This window comes from Oncorhynchus kisutch, linkage group LG16, assembly GCF_002021735.2.
Source record: "Oncorhynchus kisutch isolate 150728-3 linkage group LG16, Okis_V2, whole genome shotgun sequence".
Lineage (NCBI taxonomy): Eukaryota > Metazoa > Chordata > Actinopteri > Salmoniformes > Salmonidae > Oncorhynchus > Oncorhynchus kisutch.
Window position 1 is genome coordinate 15,114,060 of NC_034189.2, and position 17,196 is coordinate 15,131,255.

The 17,196-nt window shown below is 37.8% G+C and overlaps 1 protein-coding gene and 1 long non-coding RNA gene across 4 annotated transcripts; one reads left to right on the forward strand and one right to left on the reverse strand.

Annotated features, from left to right (window-relative positions):
- The first annotated feature begins 367 nt into the window (after positions 1–367).
- On the forward strand, positions 368–2,342 carry LOC116354041 (uncharacterized). Its single transcript, XR_004203484.1, has 2 exons — positions 368–717; positions 1,383–2,342. It is a non-coding gene; the product is annotated as an uncharacterized LOC116354041 (long non-coding RNA).
- A 127-nt stretch (positions 2,343–2,469) lies between these two features.
- On the reverse strand, positions 2,470–15,381 carry LOC109906201 (butyrophilin subfamily 2 member A1-like). Of its 3 annotated transcripts, none has more exons than XM_031792980.1 (11): positions 15,225–15,381; positions 9,096–9,175; positions 8,311–8,649; positions 7,878–8,165; positions 7,234–7,353; positions 7,005–7,031; positions 6,789–6,824; positions 6,634–6,681; positions 6,511–6,537; positions 4,445–4,471; positions 2,470–4,106 (listed from the first exon to the last, which is right to left on the reverse strand). In XM_031792980.1, exons 2-11 carry the CDS (start codon positions 9,166–9,168, stop codon positions 3,304–3,306), a joined length of 1,788 nt encoding a protein of 595 aa, XP_031648840.1. In that variant the 5' UTR covers positions 9,169–9,175; positions 15,225–15,381; the 3' UTR covers positions 2,470–3,303. The 3 variants fall into 3 exon arrangements, with proteins under 3 accessions (XP_031648840.1, XP_020359419.2, XP_031648841.1); XM_020503830.2 differs by lacking the exon at positions 15,225–15,381 and adding an exon at positions 9,518–10,184 and having other exon boundaries at positions 2,582–4,106; XM_031792981.1 differs by having other exon boundaries at positions 4,044–4,106; positions 6,468–6,537; positions 15,225–15,347.
- Positions 15,382–17,196: the final 1,815 nt, after the last annotated feature.

A 17,196-nucleotide genomic window follows, 5' to 3' on the forward strand; every position in this document is an offset into this window, starting at 1 on the left:
TCTTTAATTGAACAATTTGACAAAATATAAGTATTGAGTGACTGTATTGTTTGTAGTGTTGTAATGTAGTTCTGTAATATTCTGTCACCTGTATCTAATATCTAGTAAACCCCCCAAGCTCTGAGAACTGTTGACAGGTGAGACCACAACCAAAATACTTTATAAAGGAATAGCAAATGTGTCTGAGTAGTATCTTATATATAGATGAACATGTACATTCTAAATTCTGCTAGCGTGAGGCAAACCAGGGATAAAGAAATAAATAACAAAGTAGATCCTCTTGTTGCTATAGCAACCTTAGTTCAACACAACAACACTTACTGATTTAATGCTCTTGGGGAGGTTAAAAGAGGCATAGTTCAGCCATAATCAAAGTGGAAGTTGTATCTCTTTAATGGAAGCTTGAAGGAATCATTTTTGCTATAATAATGCACTTTTTCAGTACAATTTTCAATATCTCCAATTTGTATTTAATAAAATATTTGGTAAATGTGAAGAGGGTCATTCGTTAAAAATATAATTACATTTGTATAGCCTGACCTGTTTTAAAATGTACTGCTGGAGAAACCTCTAGAGGGGGCCTCTGAACCTTTGAGCCTCAAAGTCTAATTCTGGTTAAACACTTCTCTCATTGTTATAAGAAGCTCTGGGGAGAATATAACGTTTATTTCATATGTGAAACATACACTCCGTTATAGCTCCGTGATCTGTATTCAGGTAAGAGGTTCTAGTTAATTCATTAATTTCTAAAAGCGTATCTTTATCTATTGCGAAATCATGTGATATGTAAAGTACATGTAATAATGCTTTGAAATGTCTTGATGGTTTAACTGTATAATACCGTTTGAACAAATACATAGATATCATTTATTGTACCTCAGAAGTACTGCAGTGCTTAATTTGTAAACCGGGAGGTGCTGCGACAAAAAGTGAGCGCTAGAAGGGGGTGACTTGGAGAGTTCTGAGCTACGCATGAGAAAAAAGTCACCTTTATGAAAAACCTTTGCATGCATATCATCGCATTTTCGTAGTGGCACAGAGCAGTAGAGTAGAGACAGAAGTTGCACACATGGTGCATTTTTTTTGTAGCCTAAGGTCCGGGAAAATGTTTTAAAAACGCATTTCGTGCAATTCTATGTAATTTTACCTGACTGGAGACTTTGTCAGAATCGTTTTTAATACCGGACAAATTATCAAAATGGCAGGCTACTTTGACACTGACAAACTGAGAATCTGAGATCAATAAAAACGACATTGTCTTGAATCCATCAATAGTCCAGGCCTAGGTTAAATAAAGGTTAAATAAACAAATACAAATAGTTGTGTGGAGACACATTGTAGGCTACAATATGAGGAAATGATGTCTTTAAAATGTGTTCCAGTTTCACTGACACACCCGCTGGGCTGGTCAAGGAGAAAAAGGACTGGGTACTTGGTGTTACCAGGGCAACAGCTAACAGGAAAGGACAGATGGTTCTCAGCCCAGCTAATGGCTTCTGGGAATCGGGATCTCCGATGGCAAAGACTTTACAGCATTCATGGATAATGATGATGATGATGATGATGATGTCCATAAAGAAAGAATTCCACACCGAGTGGGTATCTATGTGGATTATCAGGAAGGGAAGGTGACTTTCTACAATGCAGAAGATAATTCACTCATCTATTCATTCACCAACGGACCAAGTTATGAGGATGATGTCCGCCCACTTTTCTCACCCTGGAACAACGATGCAGATCCGATCACAATTTTGTCCATTGAAACAACTAAACAATCTAAATCATCTGAAGCATTAAGGATCACCTCTACATCAATCAATAGGTTACTTTATTGTCTTGGAGAGCTAAACTTGACCACCATTAGTCAATCACTAATGATTGTCACTTCAGAAATATTTACACATTTGCTTGAAGTTGTTTAAATTGTATGATACTTTTTTGCTTATTATAGAAATGTTGCTTTCTCACATTGACTTTATATTTGTTGTATTTGACTTGAATAAAATTGAACTGCTATTTCAGTTGTTTTTCTCAAACCACGAGGATATTGTCAGAGAAATCATGCATAGTGAATAGGTAATGTTATGCCTCCTTTCATACACATCTACTGTACACTGTATTGATTTGTTAAAAATGTAATATTGCTTTTAAGACTTGATGTGTATCAGTTTATTCCTTGTGATCATGAGGATCAATCAGTTTATGCCAGCTCTTACATAACAATGTATAGATTGGGTAGGTTTGTAATCAGCCATTGGTAAGCACAACTCTGCATCAGAGGCCTTTACAATGTCAAGACTGCTATTCTGGGACCTCATTAATAAAATGTTTGTACGCACAGATTTGATTGTATAGTGTGCATCTAAAAAAATCACCAAGAACAATGGTATTTATAAATCGTGAACCTGACATGCAGATATGGAGTTTACATAAATTCTGCCTGACATTTTCTGATTAATACATTTAAAAAGCTTTTTTGCGACTAACACAACTTTATTTATGGGTGTAGACCTTATTATAAAGGACATATGTCTCATATTTTAATAAATGTTCCTACAGAGAAATGTCAAAATAAATAATATTTAGCAAATGATTCCTCTGGGACTTTAAACAAATATCCACTAACATACAAGGACTTTGATCAGTTCATGACACATTTTAAAATGCCTTTTAAACACATAATTACAGTGAGTGATTCAATTATTCTATATTGTCATACAGTACTAAAAACAACTAAGACTTTATATTTAAATAGATTAACACAGAGCACAAAACATTATCAACTGCTCTTTCCCGATCCCTTATTGATGTCACTTGTTAAATCCACTTCAGTCAGTGTAGATGAAGGGGAGGAGACAGGTTAAAGAAGGATTTTTAAGCCTTGAGACAATTGATTGTGTATGTGTGTCATTCAGATGGTGAATGGGCAAGACAAAATATTTAAGTGCCTTTGAATGGGGAATGGTAGTAGGTGCCAAGTGCACCGGTTTGAGTCAAGAATTTGCAGCGCTGCTACGTTTCTCATGCTCAACAGTTTCCCGTGTTTATCAAGAATGGTCCACAACCCAAAAGTCATTCAGTGGGAAGCACCTTGTAGAATGAAATGAGGCTGTTCTGACGACAAAATTAGGAAGGTGTTCTTAATATTTGTACACTGAGTGTATATTCTACTCTTTAAAACTAACATGTGTAAAAGCTACATTATAGGATTTACATTTTCAGCTTTAAATTAAGCATCTATAATAAGCTTTGAGTTCTAAATACCTTGTTTTTCAATGACTTTGTCATCTTCCTTTATGTACACTAACAGTTCTTGGAGGTTGAGGGTTTGTCTCTTTTTACCACAGGTGAGATTTTGAGTTCCTCTTTACAATCAATCAAAGGACCAAAGAATGGATAGAGTTTCTTAGTAAACTTGCCATAGAAGGAGTGTATGTGGCATTTCTTCTCCACGTTGAAAAATGTTATCTGTCCCCCTTCATAGTCCATGAAAACTCCCAGCTTCTCAGGTGTCAGTTCAATGGGAAGGAAAGTGGAAGACGGTTCAACTGTTTTCAGTTCTCCATCTTTGTAAAATATGCTCCAGAAGCCAGTATCTGGATACATTTGGATGTTGTCTCTCTTCTCAGTTTCCTGAGCGATCCCAACACTCCACTGGCTCTTCTTCCCCAGGTCAACCTCCCAGTAATGTGTACCTTTGTCATATCCTTCCATTCCCAAGACACATTGATTATATTTAAACTTGTTTTTAGTGCCTTTACATTTTTCTTCTAAATTCTCAGTGGCCTCCTCTTTGTGTACTTCCTCAACCTGCAGAGTACCTTCGTTGTTTTGTCCTTTTTTCATCATCCTGTTAAATAATCCAGTTTTCTTGTCTTTGTCTTTTCCTGAAACATTTAACATACTATTTTCTGTAGGTTTTCCTCCAAAACGCTCTGTGTCTTCTTTGTGTTCTTCTTCAAACTTCATGCTGCTGCTTCCTTTGCATTTTTCTTTGAAATTCTCACAATCCTTTTTTTCTTTTAATTCAACAAATTTGAGACATTTGTTATCATCAGATAAAGAGAGTTTGACATGTGCAGTGTCAGCGTCGAAAGTGACATCCACTGAAAAAAACAATAATTCTGATATTTTAACACAATATGTAAATCCAATAACATTAGCATATTACAACATGCTATGTTTGTTCTATAAATGAATTAGCATGACCATTGAAAAAACAATACAATTTAATTGAATTTATGGTAGGCAATGTGATCACGTTAATGTTAAAAAGATAAAATATCAAACATTGTTATTGAATTGAATCTTATTTGTGGTTGGAAATGTGATCACATGTTAAAAATGAAACATACAATGATACAGGCGTGTGTGTGTGTGTGTGTATATTCTATTAGTGCCAAACATCATGACACATATGAAATCTAAAAGTGTTCATAATTACCTGCATGATCAACCATCAAGCTCCAAACTAAGATGGGGACAACAAAAGGAATTAATGGAAGTATATATGTATACAAAAGTATTGTGACAGTGACACATTTTTGGTTGTTTTAGCTCTGTATTCCAACACTGGATTTTAAATGACACAATGAGTATGCGGTTATGAGAGTCATTTTGGACACAATTTTATTGTAAATAAGAATAGAAAATGTTTCTAAACACAATAGTTTTGTGTTTCAGATCATTTTGTGCTCAATAGAAATGAATGGCAAATAATGTATTGTGTCATTTTAGAGTCATTTTTATAAGAATACAATTAGAAGTGTATAAAAGCACATTGTATTCTTATTTCTAATAAAAGTGACTCCAAAATGACACGATACATTATTTACCATTCATTTCTATTGGGCACAAAATAATCTAAAACACAACCAAAACGAATTGAAAATGTATCCAACAAGTTTGTAGATTCACAAGCTTTATGTACTCATTACGTTCTAGGAATATGGCACCAAATACTAAATATTAGACTACTTTATTCATAAGAATCTTTATGGGTGTCAACAATAATTATCAAAAATGTTGACCTCTACCTTTTTGACAAAAAAAAGAAGTTAAATCACTTGTTCAACAAAATCTATTTCTCTGAGATATTGTATCTGTATAAAATAATATCATTTCAGGATTTTTTTTAACGTACAATATAGCTCAGTATCTGAATAATTTTTTGAATACAGTTATTATTGCTCATCTTTATCAAGGGTGTCAATAATTGCAGTCCCTTTTAAGAAGTAAGCTTTTCTGCTTATGCATTCTCATTTTGACACCAAACCCACCACTGGTGCACGTGGCCAAAGAGCTCGATTTTCATGTCATCCATAAAATGTAAAAATCTGCAGTTTGCTAAACTACACTGGCATTTGGATTGGAACCAGTGCTTTGTTCAGATTCCATGAAAATAGAGCTATATGGCCACGCACACCTGTGGTGGGTTTGGTGTCGAAAAGAGAATTCATGAGCAGAAAATAACCCCATAACTACTATAACATATGGTGAATCTTTGATGTTATTGGGGTTATTTTGTTCCAATGGTCCTGGGGCCCTTGTTAAGGTGCAACGGCATCATGAACTTTACCCAGTACAATGACATTTTATCCAAAAACCTGGTTTCCTCTGCCAGGAGGCTGACACTTGGCCGCAAGTGAACTTTTCAGCAAGACAAGCACAAGACAATCTCAGTCTCCGGACTTGAAACCCATTGAAAACCTATGGTTTGAATTGAAGAGGGAAGTCCAGACGAACTATATCAAATATCTGGAAGGTTTCTGTATGGAAATCCCTCCCAATGTGTTTTCCAACTAATCCTCACAGGGTGAGGTAATGAAATGTATGGAAAACAGGTGAGTCAATCATTTTTACCTCTGCATTTTTGAGAAAAAAAGTTATTGTTAAATTAAAATCTGTTTCTCTGTGAAATTAAATAATATAATTCCTTTGAGCATACAATATTACTCAGTATTAGATTTTTTTAATCCAATCATTGTTGCACATCTTTATCAAGGGTGTCAATAATTTCGTACCACATTATATATATGAAAACCAAACTACATGGATTATATTATAACGACCCTGGGTTTATAAACGCCGTATGAGCATGCTTTTGCGATACAGTCGATAGCGCGCCGGTCCTCGGGCTCGAAGGTCGAGGATTCGAGACCTGCTCCCTGTTGTTTCATTACATTGGTGTCAGAAGTGATCGGACCTTGCATCCACGACAGTGCGTGTGCTTGGCCGGTGAGCGCGTTCCCGTAAGACATAGAGCCGCAAGCTAGCGCGAGGACGCGCTCCTTGAAAGGAGAGCGTAATGTAAGGACCCTGGGTTTATAAGCCCGGAAATCGACTCCGCCGCACGAGCATGCTTTTGCGGCACAGTCGATAGCGCGCCAGACATCGGGCTAGAAGGTTTGAGGGTTTGAGACCTGCTCCCTGCTATTTCATTACAATATATTTAGATGACAAATTACTTGAAGTTTGTGCAGCATTAATGTGAAAGTAGCCGATAGTTACCAGAGTCTGGGATTGTTTCAGTAATTCCTGTGAAAATACAAAATCATGTTTCTGTATCAATTCACTTTTAATACTTGTGAAAAAAAATGATGGTCCATCAATTGTAAAACACATAATACGTACCCATTAACATATCCTTATAAGTGATTTCCTCTGTCTTTTTGATGAGCTCTGTAATATACAGTGGAGGAAAGTTGTTATTTTGGTTTGAATTAAAACAGTTTGAAATGATTCATTTTAAGGAAATACTGTATATATTGAAGATAAATATTCCATACCTTGATCCATAGCTTTTAATTTTGCATTCATATCGTCTATTGTAAAAAAATATATAAATATATATTTGTGAAAGTTCAATATACAGCGTATTACTTAATATTTTAATTCCTTTTTGACAATAGTTTTTTATTTATAAAGAATGATACTTGAGATGTTAGTGTTTTTCAAATGTGTTACAAAACTCAGTTAGTGCATGTTTCAGTATCGGTTCTTACCCAAAGGCTTCAGTTTTTCTCGAACAACTGGAGGTGAATATATAATATCATCATCATTGCACAAAGTACTTGCACAACAGTATTGCATTCCACAATGAAAGTATATAGAATTGAATTCCAATAACATCTGAAATTGCCTATAACAATGTTGTATCACAGAACCTACTAATAAACATGGTGATCTATAATTATAACCTGATATCATATTTAGATAACAAGTGAACCCGACCTCTTCTCTGATGGATTAAGGAGAGCACAGATGCAGTGATACACAGCAGTCCCAGAAACACAGGAATCATAAATGCAGAGATATACACCCTGTCAGGCAGACTGCTCATGTAGAATTCCTCTGTAACACAAGCAGGGTTAAAGATTAGATTAGATTACCATTGCAATCAATTAGTCCTGCAAAATGTATGAGGTTCAGCATTCCACATTTTTACAAATGTCACATAATTACACTCAAACCTAATTTTAGTCTGATATAAGATGTACCTTGAGTTGGTAACTTTACACATTATCACCATGATGAACAAACCCTGGACCCTGCACCACTTGTTAAGGGCATTGTTCTACAGCAGGGATGGGCAACTTTGATGGGGGTGTAGGCCACAAAAAACAGAACTCAAAATTTTGCCATAGGGTGGAGGCAAATGTTTAAAGTTTTTAATGTGATAATTCGGTCAGTCATTCGACCATGCTTACAATAAGTTTAGATAGCTGGCTGCAAGACTAACTTACCAATCAAAATGTTTGCTGACATGGGCTAATTGAGTGACTGCTGATGCACAGTCAAATTTAGAAATTACACCTTGTGTATTCTATTATTCTAACTCTCAACAGTAAGTTGAGACCTAAAGTTCCTAAACTCACCAGTCATCTGCAGCGCAGACTCCATCTTGGTTTCCTGGTTCTGTGACATCACTACACAGGTGATCCCCTCCAGTTTGTCCATCCCTATTCTCATGTGACTGGTTATGGAGTACAGGACGCCCCCCTCCTTCTGTTTGGGTCTCTCTGTCTCTGCTGAGGTGATCTCCTTCCCACTGCTGTCTGTCCACAACATGTCAGGCTCTGGGTACCAGTTCTCTGAGCTACAGCTGAGCTGGATGAACACTCTGTGGTGCTTCCTCATGGAGATCCTGGGGACACTGCCCTGCTCTGTAAAGAAACAGGTGAAAGAATAGTTTTACCCTATTGTAAAATCTAAAATACTCTACATTCTGTTGATCTGCTTTGATGATTCTGCACTAGACAGGAATGGATTAAAATGATCTTCTTACTGAGTAAGTTCATATTTACTTACGTTTAACCTGTAGTACAACAGGCAGTTCCTGAATCCAGTCCATGTAGCTGGCTTGGCATTTGTAACTTCCCCTTTCAGAAGCCATGACATTATTCAGCAGCAGTGATATATTGCCTTTCTCCAACTCCTGAGAGGACACACTCACTCTACCCTCATAGCCTTTCCCCTCTGTTACCTTTCCACCCAAATACAGGTACAGGGGGCTAGCGAATTCTCCTTCCTTAAACCACCTGATATCCATGCCAACAGCACTGGTTTGAGGAGACAGGTGACAGGGAAGGATGACATCATGACCAGCAGAGGTAACTACAGGGTCAGGAGGGACAACAAGCTGCTTATCTGGAGGGAGAGACGAGAAAGTGTTGCAATATCAGTCTGAAGGACACAAACATAAGAGCGGCTCATATTGGGCAATAACTTATCAAGACATTTACACAAAGTTTACTTTTAACATAAGTGACTATCATACTAATGTATACAGCGTACTACTAATACCAAAGAAATAGACATCTATATTTTTTATCAATAGGCTAACTTATTAGTAAGACCTACTGAATACAACATGATAATAACGTTCAAGAGCATCTTATTGGTGATGCATTTACATATAATAATAAATGGTTATTTAATAAGATGCACAGTGATTTGTAGATCACTCTGCAAACGCCAATCTGCAATGGCAGTCAATCTCAAACAAAACCACTGACACATTTAAATGTGTTTATTATATTTAAGTTGTAGGTAAACGTTTACATGGATAAAACATTGCTTGTAATTGTAATTACCTGCAATAGATGAACAGGCATTAAAGAGGATGAGGAATGTTAACAAACAGATTTGCCGGATCAAAGGTCCCATGATGTACCTGACAGGGAACATAAAACCAGGTCCTGTTAATCACATGGTTCGTTAAGTCTACAAAAATATATATTAAGCTATTAAAAAGTCAAAAGATACCAATATTTTACTTGGTATCACAAAAAAATAATTCTGTGGGGAGGATATTTAAAATGAATTGACATCCATGTGTGAAAACACAGAAATTAATATCAATGTGTTTTCTCACAAAAAAAGCAATGTATTCTGATGACATATAGGGAAGCTGAGGAAGAAGGAACAATGCCGAAGTCAAAGTCAGGACATTGGATTAATCACAAAACTTGGGTTGAGGACTAAAATGAATCTGACAAGATCCAGGATGAATTACCTGCAGTGGCAGGTGTGGTGAAGAGGGCTGAGTTTGAGCCTCGTCCCAATAATGATAAGGATGATTCTGGCCCAGTTGGAGTGAGAAGTTTGGAGAGAGTGGATCCTAACCTGCTGGCAGTGTCAGGTTGGGTGTAGAAGAGGTTGGGGACTGCTCATTCGGTGTGTAACTCGAAGTGGACTTGTGATGATTTTTAGATTGTTTTTGCGCTCCGGACCACACACCTAAATACAAGAATTCCGGAGCAGGGTGCCATTGAAAGGAGTGATAACTTGGTGGCATTAAGTGTTGAGGAGGAGCAACTGAAATTGACGATTCCTGGTGTATGTAACACCTGCGGTTTGGTACGATGCAGAACCAGTGGAGAGCGTGACGAAACAGAGAAGACTTTGTCTGTCCTGATGAGATTTGATGCAGAGTCTTTACCCGACAAAGTTAAGTTAGGATGTCAAATCAAATCAAACTGTATTGGTCACATACACGTGTTTAGCAGATGTTATTGCGGGTGAAGCGAAAGGGAGGGCAGACGAGGGCCTTGTAGGCATCCCAGAAGTTGGAGTTGCAGTGGTCGAGTGTTTTAGCAGCGCGAGTACTACAGTCAAAGTGTTGATAGAACTTGATAGCATTTTCCTACAATGTGATTTGTTAAAATCCCCAGCTACAATAAATGTGGCCTCAGGATATATGGTTTCCAGTGTGCATAGAGTCCAGTGACATTCTTTGAGGGCCGTCGTGGTATCGGCTAGAGGGGGAATATACACGGAGGTAGTGTGGTCGGCATTTGATTGTGAGGCATTCTAGGTTGAATGATCAAAAGGTCTTGAGTTCCTGTATGTTTTCACAGTCATACAGTAAGTAGTTAATCATGAAACATACACCACCGCCCTTCTTCTTCCCGGAGAGATGTTTATTCCTGTCTGTGCGATGAACTGAGAACCCAACAGTTCAATTGCCCTGGAGGGTACGAACAAAGGATCCGATTCAGGAAAGTAATATTCCTGGTCGTAATGTTAGTAATGCTGGTGAGTTACCGCAACTCAGATATCCAAAAGTTATTCCTGGCTGTAAGTAATAACACAAACATTATCTGGCCTAATAATGTAAGAAATAACATTAAAAAAATGAAATACTGCAAAGTTGCCTAGGGGCTAGAAGCATGGCTGCCCTCTCAATCAGCGCCATTTTACAATGTGTCAGTTATCCCGTGAGAGCTTTTGTCCCGAACCCATTACGCTGTTGTAGATGTCAAGCTTATGGTGATGTTGCAGCGTTGTGTAGGAAGGAGATTCCTAGATGTGGAAAGTGTGCAGGTGGGCACTAATAAACAAAGAAATGTGTAGTTGTGTGTCTTAGCTTTGAGTGTGCCCACAGTGCTAGAAATCGGAGTTGGTCGGTGAGAGAAAGGCAGGTTGAGGTTGCCAGGGTCAGAGTAGTACAGAAGGTGTCATGTGCTGAGGCAGTGAAGGGAGTTGTACAGGAAGATGGGTACATGGCGAGGGATCCTGAGAGGCCAATAAAGAGTGGTAGGAATAATATGTTTCAGTGAGGTGGGTTTCTTAGCGTTCATATCCATGGTTGTCAACTCTACTTTAGAAAATGGACCGCAACTCATAGAAAACAGAGGTTACGGTGGCAGCTGCAGAGATGTACTTGGGACTGCGAGGTTTTTCTGCAGAAGAGTTGCAGGGGGTGTTGAGTGGTAGTGTTCTGCCGTTGGCCTGGTGTAGGATTAGATAGGGTGAAATATGGTGGTGGGTTTTTAAGGATTTTTTAATCAGTTGGCACGGTAGTTTTTCTTTTTCACATTTTATATCACAAAGTATAATGAATATATACCGTGCCTTTGAAAAGTATTCAGACCCCCTTGACATTTTCCACATTTAGTTAGGTTACAGCGTTCTTCTAAAATGTTTTACATTACTTATTTACTCAATCTACACACAATACCCCATAATGACAAAGGAAAAACTGTTCTTTAGAATTTTTGGGAAATGTAAAAAGAATAATGGAAATATCACATTTACATAAGTATTCATACCCTTTACTCAGTACTTTGATGAAGCACCTTTGGCAGCAAATAAATCCTTGAGTCTTCTTGGGTATGACGCTACAAGTGTGGCACACATTTATTTGGGGAGTTTCTGTCAGGTTTGATTGGAAGCATTGCTACCTGTTGGAAGGTGAACCTTTGCACCAGTCTGAGGTCCTGAGCACTCTGGAGCAGATCTTCATCAAGGATTTCTCTGTACTTTGCCTGTTCATCTTTTCCTCGATCCTGGCTAGTCTCCTAGTCCTTGCCACTGAAAAACATCCCCACAGCATGACGCTGCCATCACCACGCTTCACTGTAGGGATGGGTCCATGTTTCCTCCAGACGTGACGCTTGGCATTCAGGGCATATTGTCCAATCTTGGTTTCATCAGACCAGAGAACCTTGTTTCTCATGGTCTGTGAGTCTTTAGGTGCCTTTTACTGAGGAGTGGCTTCCGTCTGGCCACTCTACCATAAAGGCCTGGTTGGTGGAGTGCTGCAGAGATGGTTGTCCTTCTGGAAGGTTCTCCCATCACCACAGAAGAACTCTAGAGCTCTGTAAGAGGTTCTTGATCACCTCCCTGACCAAGGCCCTTCTCCACCGATGTTTCAGTTTGGCAGGGTGGCCAGCTCTAGGAAGAGTCTTAGTGGTTCCAAACTTCTTCCAATTCTTGCGTCGAGCAATCCCGTATCCGGGAGCGTAATCATAGCCTCAAGCTCATTAGCATAACGCAACGTTAACTATTCATGAAAATCACAAATGAAATGAAATAAATATATTGGCTCACAAGCTTAGCCTTTTGTTAACAACACTGTCATCTCAGATTTTCAAAATATGCTTTTCAACCATAGCTACACAAGCATTTGTGTAAGAGTATTAATAGCTAGCATAACAGTAAGCCTAGCATTCAGCAGGCAACATTTTCACAAAAACAAGAAAAGCATTCAAATAAAATCATTTACCTTTGAAGAACTTTCGGATGATTTTCAATTAGGAGACTCTCAGTTAGATAGAACATTTTCAGTTTTTCCAAAAAGATTATTTGTGTAGGAGAAATCGCTCCGTTTTGTTCATCACGTTTGGCTAAGAAAAAACCCCGAAAATTCAGTCGCCAAACTTTTTTCCAAATTAACTCCATAATATCGACAGAAACATGGCAAAAGTTGTTTAGAATCAATCCTCAAGGTGTTTTTCACATATCTATTCGATGATAAGTCATTCGTGGCAGTTGGGTTTCTCCTCTGAAGCAAATGGAAAAATGCACACAGCTGGAGATTACGCAATAATTGCAAAGGAGGACACCAAGCGAGCACCTGGTAAATGTAGTCTCTTATGGTCAATCTTCCAATGATATGCCTACAAATATGTCACAATGCTGCAGACACCTTGGGGAAACGACAGAAAGTGTAGGCTCATTCCTTGCGCATTCACAGCCATATAAGCCGTGCTTCTCCACCTGCATTGCTTGCTGTTTGGGGTTTTAGGCTGGGTTTCTGTACAGCACTTTGAGATATCAGCTGATGTACGAAGGGCTATATAAATAAATTTGATTTGATTTGATTTGATAAGGAGACATTGGAACACAGAGCCTCCAAAATCTGGGGCATTTCCTGTTTGAAATGTCATCTTGGTTTCGCCTGTAGCATCAGTTCTGTGGCACTCACAGATAATATCTTTGCAGTTTTGGAAACGTCCGAGTGTTTTCTTTCCAAAGCTGTCAATTATATGCATAGTCGAGCATCTTTTCGTGACGAAATATCTTGTTTAAAACGGGAACGTTTTTTTATCCCAAAATTAAAAGAGCGCCCCCGAATGATGGAGGCCACTGTGTTCTTGGGACATCATGGCATGGTTAATGCTCTGACATGCACTGTTAATTGTGGGACCTTATATAGACAGGTGTGTGTCACGCCCTAACCTGAGTATTCTTTGTTTTCTTTATATATTTTGGTTAGCTCAGGGTGTGACGAGGGTGGTATGTGTGTTTTTGTCTCATCTAGGGTTTTTGTACTGTCTAGGGGTTTTGTAGATGGGGTTGTCTCCATCTAGGTGTTTTTGTAGGTCTATGGTTGCCTAGATTGGTTTTCAATTAGAGGCAGGTGTTTATCGTTGTCTCTGATTGGGAACCATATTTAGGCAGCCATCTTCTTTGGCTATTTCGTGGGTCTATGTTATGTTGCTAACCACGCTGCGCTTTGGTCTACTCCATACGACGATCGTGACAGTGTGTGCCTTTCCAAATCATGTCCAGTCAATTGAATTTACCACAGGTGGACTCCAATCAAGTTGTAAAAACATCAAGGATGATCAATGGAAACAGGATGCACCTGACCTCAATTTCGAGTCTCCTAGCAAAGGGCATGAATACTTAAGTAAGGTATTTCAGTTTTTTAAATTTCTAAAAACCTGTTTTCGTGTTGTCATTATTTGGTGTAGATTGACTATTTATTTAATCCATTTCAGTATAAGGTTTAAACGTAACAAAATGTTGAAAAAGTCAACAACAAAAAAGAAAGTCAAGGGGTCTTGTAATGTAGACACAAGGAGTCAGAAAGTAGGTGCAGTGAGTTCACTAATAATGTACATCGAGCGATACAAAGCAAGAGAAGCGTCTGACATAGAAACAAATACACTACTACCCGATGACTGATAACAAAAGAGTGCTTTATAATGGGTAAGTAATCAAGGGTGTGATGAGTGATGAGTGATGAGTGATGATTAGACGCCGGTGTGCATACTGATGGTTGCCAGGTGTGTGTAAAGATGTGTTGGCAGGACCGGTGGTTAGTAGACCGGCAACGTTGTGCGCAAGAGAGGGGGAGCGGGAGTTGACGTGACAGGTCTGAGTACTTTCTGAATGCACTGTATATCCATTATGGTCTAGCTGGTGGTGGTAATGCAACATATATTGGATGCCAACCACCGTTAAACCTCACCAAAGAAGAAGAAGCAATGTATTACAGACCAAAACAAGGATGTGGTGAATACAAAAATGCTTGCATGTATTAGAAGGTATAAAAATACCTTTTGAGCAGATGACAAGATTACCATCTCTAAATCTATTTCCATATCTACAATATTTTTGTATTTATTTTTGTTGCAGAATGCTGTATATGCATTGTTTAGCCGAGATGGAATGTTTGTATCCTATATATTTGACTGTGATATGTGGTTAAGATGATTGCACTTACTGTAAGTCACTCTGGGTAAGAGCATCTGCTAATGACTAAAATGTCAAATGTAAATGTTTTACATACAGTACAGATCTCATATTACTCTATTGAATACTATTTATTTATGATGTCACAAATGTATAATTTGTACAGTTTATATAATATTTTTTGCTATTTGTTACATTTGACTTTGTATAACCTAGCAGTACTACTTTGTTCCCTGAGAGTGAGGAGGATATATAGCATTTTGTGCCAATAAAATAAATGATTATTTGACTCTGGAATGTAACCCATCAAGTGATAGATTTTAAACAAATGTATGTCTGTCATTGAACAACCCCAGGGCATGACTAAATAGTGGAAAAACACCACACATCAATCTCTTTCATAATTTCTTGAAACAATAAAAGCGAATTTACTATCATTTCTGAAAATGGATATATAGCGTTATGGAATGAAACTCATCATATGCATTTATAAATGAATGGATAGAAATTGTTACCTGAACGCTGCTACAGCATGTTTAAAATGGAGAGTCTGTTGAAGATCAGTCAAACTCTTTCCTTTTCTCCGTAGAGCATTTTATTGCAATGATTAATGTTTAACCATCAATGACTTTGGATATCCTTGAGCAATCAATGTGTCGGGAGCTTCCAACGTTGAGCTGAAATGGGGAATCATAGAAAACAACAGGTTAAATCGAATCCAACAAAAGTATGAAATGGTTTGAAGAAACTAAGGTTCAAGCAGTCCGGTGGGTTAAAAAGTTAGAATACCTTTATTCACTATGCATAGACCATAATAAACACTAACTTGTATATTAAGTTCACTAAGTGAGGCAAGCAACAGAAAAATAAATAAAGTAGATCCTCTTGTTGCTATAGCAACCCTAGTTCAACACTTGACAACACCTAGTGATTTTATGCTCTTGGGGAGGTTAAAAGAGGCATAGTTCAGCCAAAATCAAAGTGGAAGTTGTATCTCTTTAGTGGAAGCTTGAAGGCATAATTTTTGCTATAATAATGCACTTTTTCAGCATAACTTGTCAGTATCTCCGATTTTTTTTGGTATTTAAATGATTTGTTAAATGTAAAGAGGGCCATTGTTAAACATTTAATTACAGTTGTATGGCCAATCCTGTTTTAACGTGTACTGCTGAAAGAAACCTCTAGAGGGAGCCTCTGAACCTTTGAGCGTCAAAGTCCACAGTAGGTGTGGTTAAACACTACTCTCATTGTTATAAGAAGCTCTGGGGAGAAAATAACGTTTATTTCATATCTGAAACTCCGTTATAGCTCCGTACTCTTATCTTCTAGTGAATTAATTAATTTCTAAAAGCGTGTCTTTATCTATTGCGAAATAATGTGATATGTAACTTACATTTAATAATGCTTTCAAATGTCTTGATGGTTTAATTGTATATTACTCTGGTTCATAGTGAACCACAAAAAGTGGGTGGTAGAGGGGGCTGAACTGGGGAGTTCTGAGATACCCGAACGCATGAGGGGAAAACAATACCTTTGTCATAAAGCATTTCATGCATATCATCGCATTTTCGTATTGGCATTGAGCAGTAGAGTAGAGGCACTTACAGAAATTGAACAAATGGGGAACATTTTTTGTAACCTACGGTCCGGGAAAATGTTGGCCTTTTAAAAATGCATATCATGGAATTCTACGTCATTTTACTTGACTGGAGACTTTGTCAGAATCATTTTTAGTATCGCACAAATGATCAAAATGGCAGGCTACTTTGACACTGACAAACTGAGATCAATAAAAACGACCTTGTCTTGAATCCATCAATAGCCTACACCTAGGTTAAATAAAGGTTAACTGCAATTCAACCTACAATAGTTGTAGGCTACAATATGAGGATATTATAGTCCTAAAAATGCTTTCCAGATTCACTGACTCACCCAATGATGAGCAGTTCACAAAAACGTATCTCCCTCTCTCTTTCTTTTGTAAAATATATTTTTAAATTGATCAAATATTTTGGTGGCCTACAGCATAGAGTCTTCTCTTTTCATCAGGAGTCGTGGCTTTTCAACCTATATTTTTTCAATTTTATATGAAATGTTTTGTCTGCATGCTTTTTTTTCACTGACCGATTTGCCACGCGTTCCCGACTGTAGGCTATTCCTTATTATTGGGCTACAATCCAGAACTAGACTAAATTAAACTATTTAACCTATGTGGCTAAATTATACGCCTTCTCTTTGTGTAGTGGGCTATTCTGAATGATTTCATTTATTTCTGAACAGCCAGAGGTAATTATATAACTTTGGCAAATGTATTTCAATGTATCAGGTGTACTGCCAGGCTGTGGTACTGCAGTTCCCCCAGAAACCTTCGCGCAGCTATGATTCTGAAAATCTACTTTTTCACATGACGTTATTTGTGGAGAAAGGAATATTAAAGAAGAGACAACTCGAATGATCTTCGATAGCTTTTATTTATAAATGATTTGT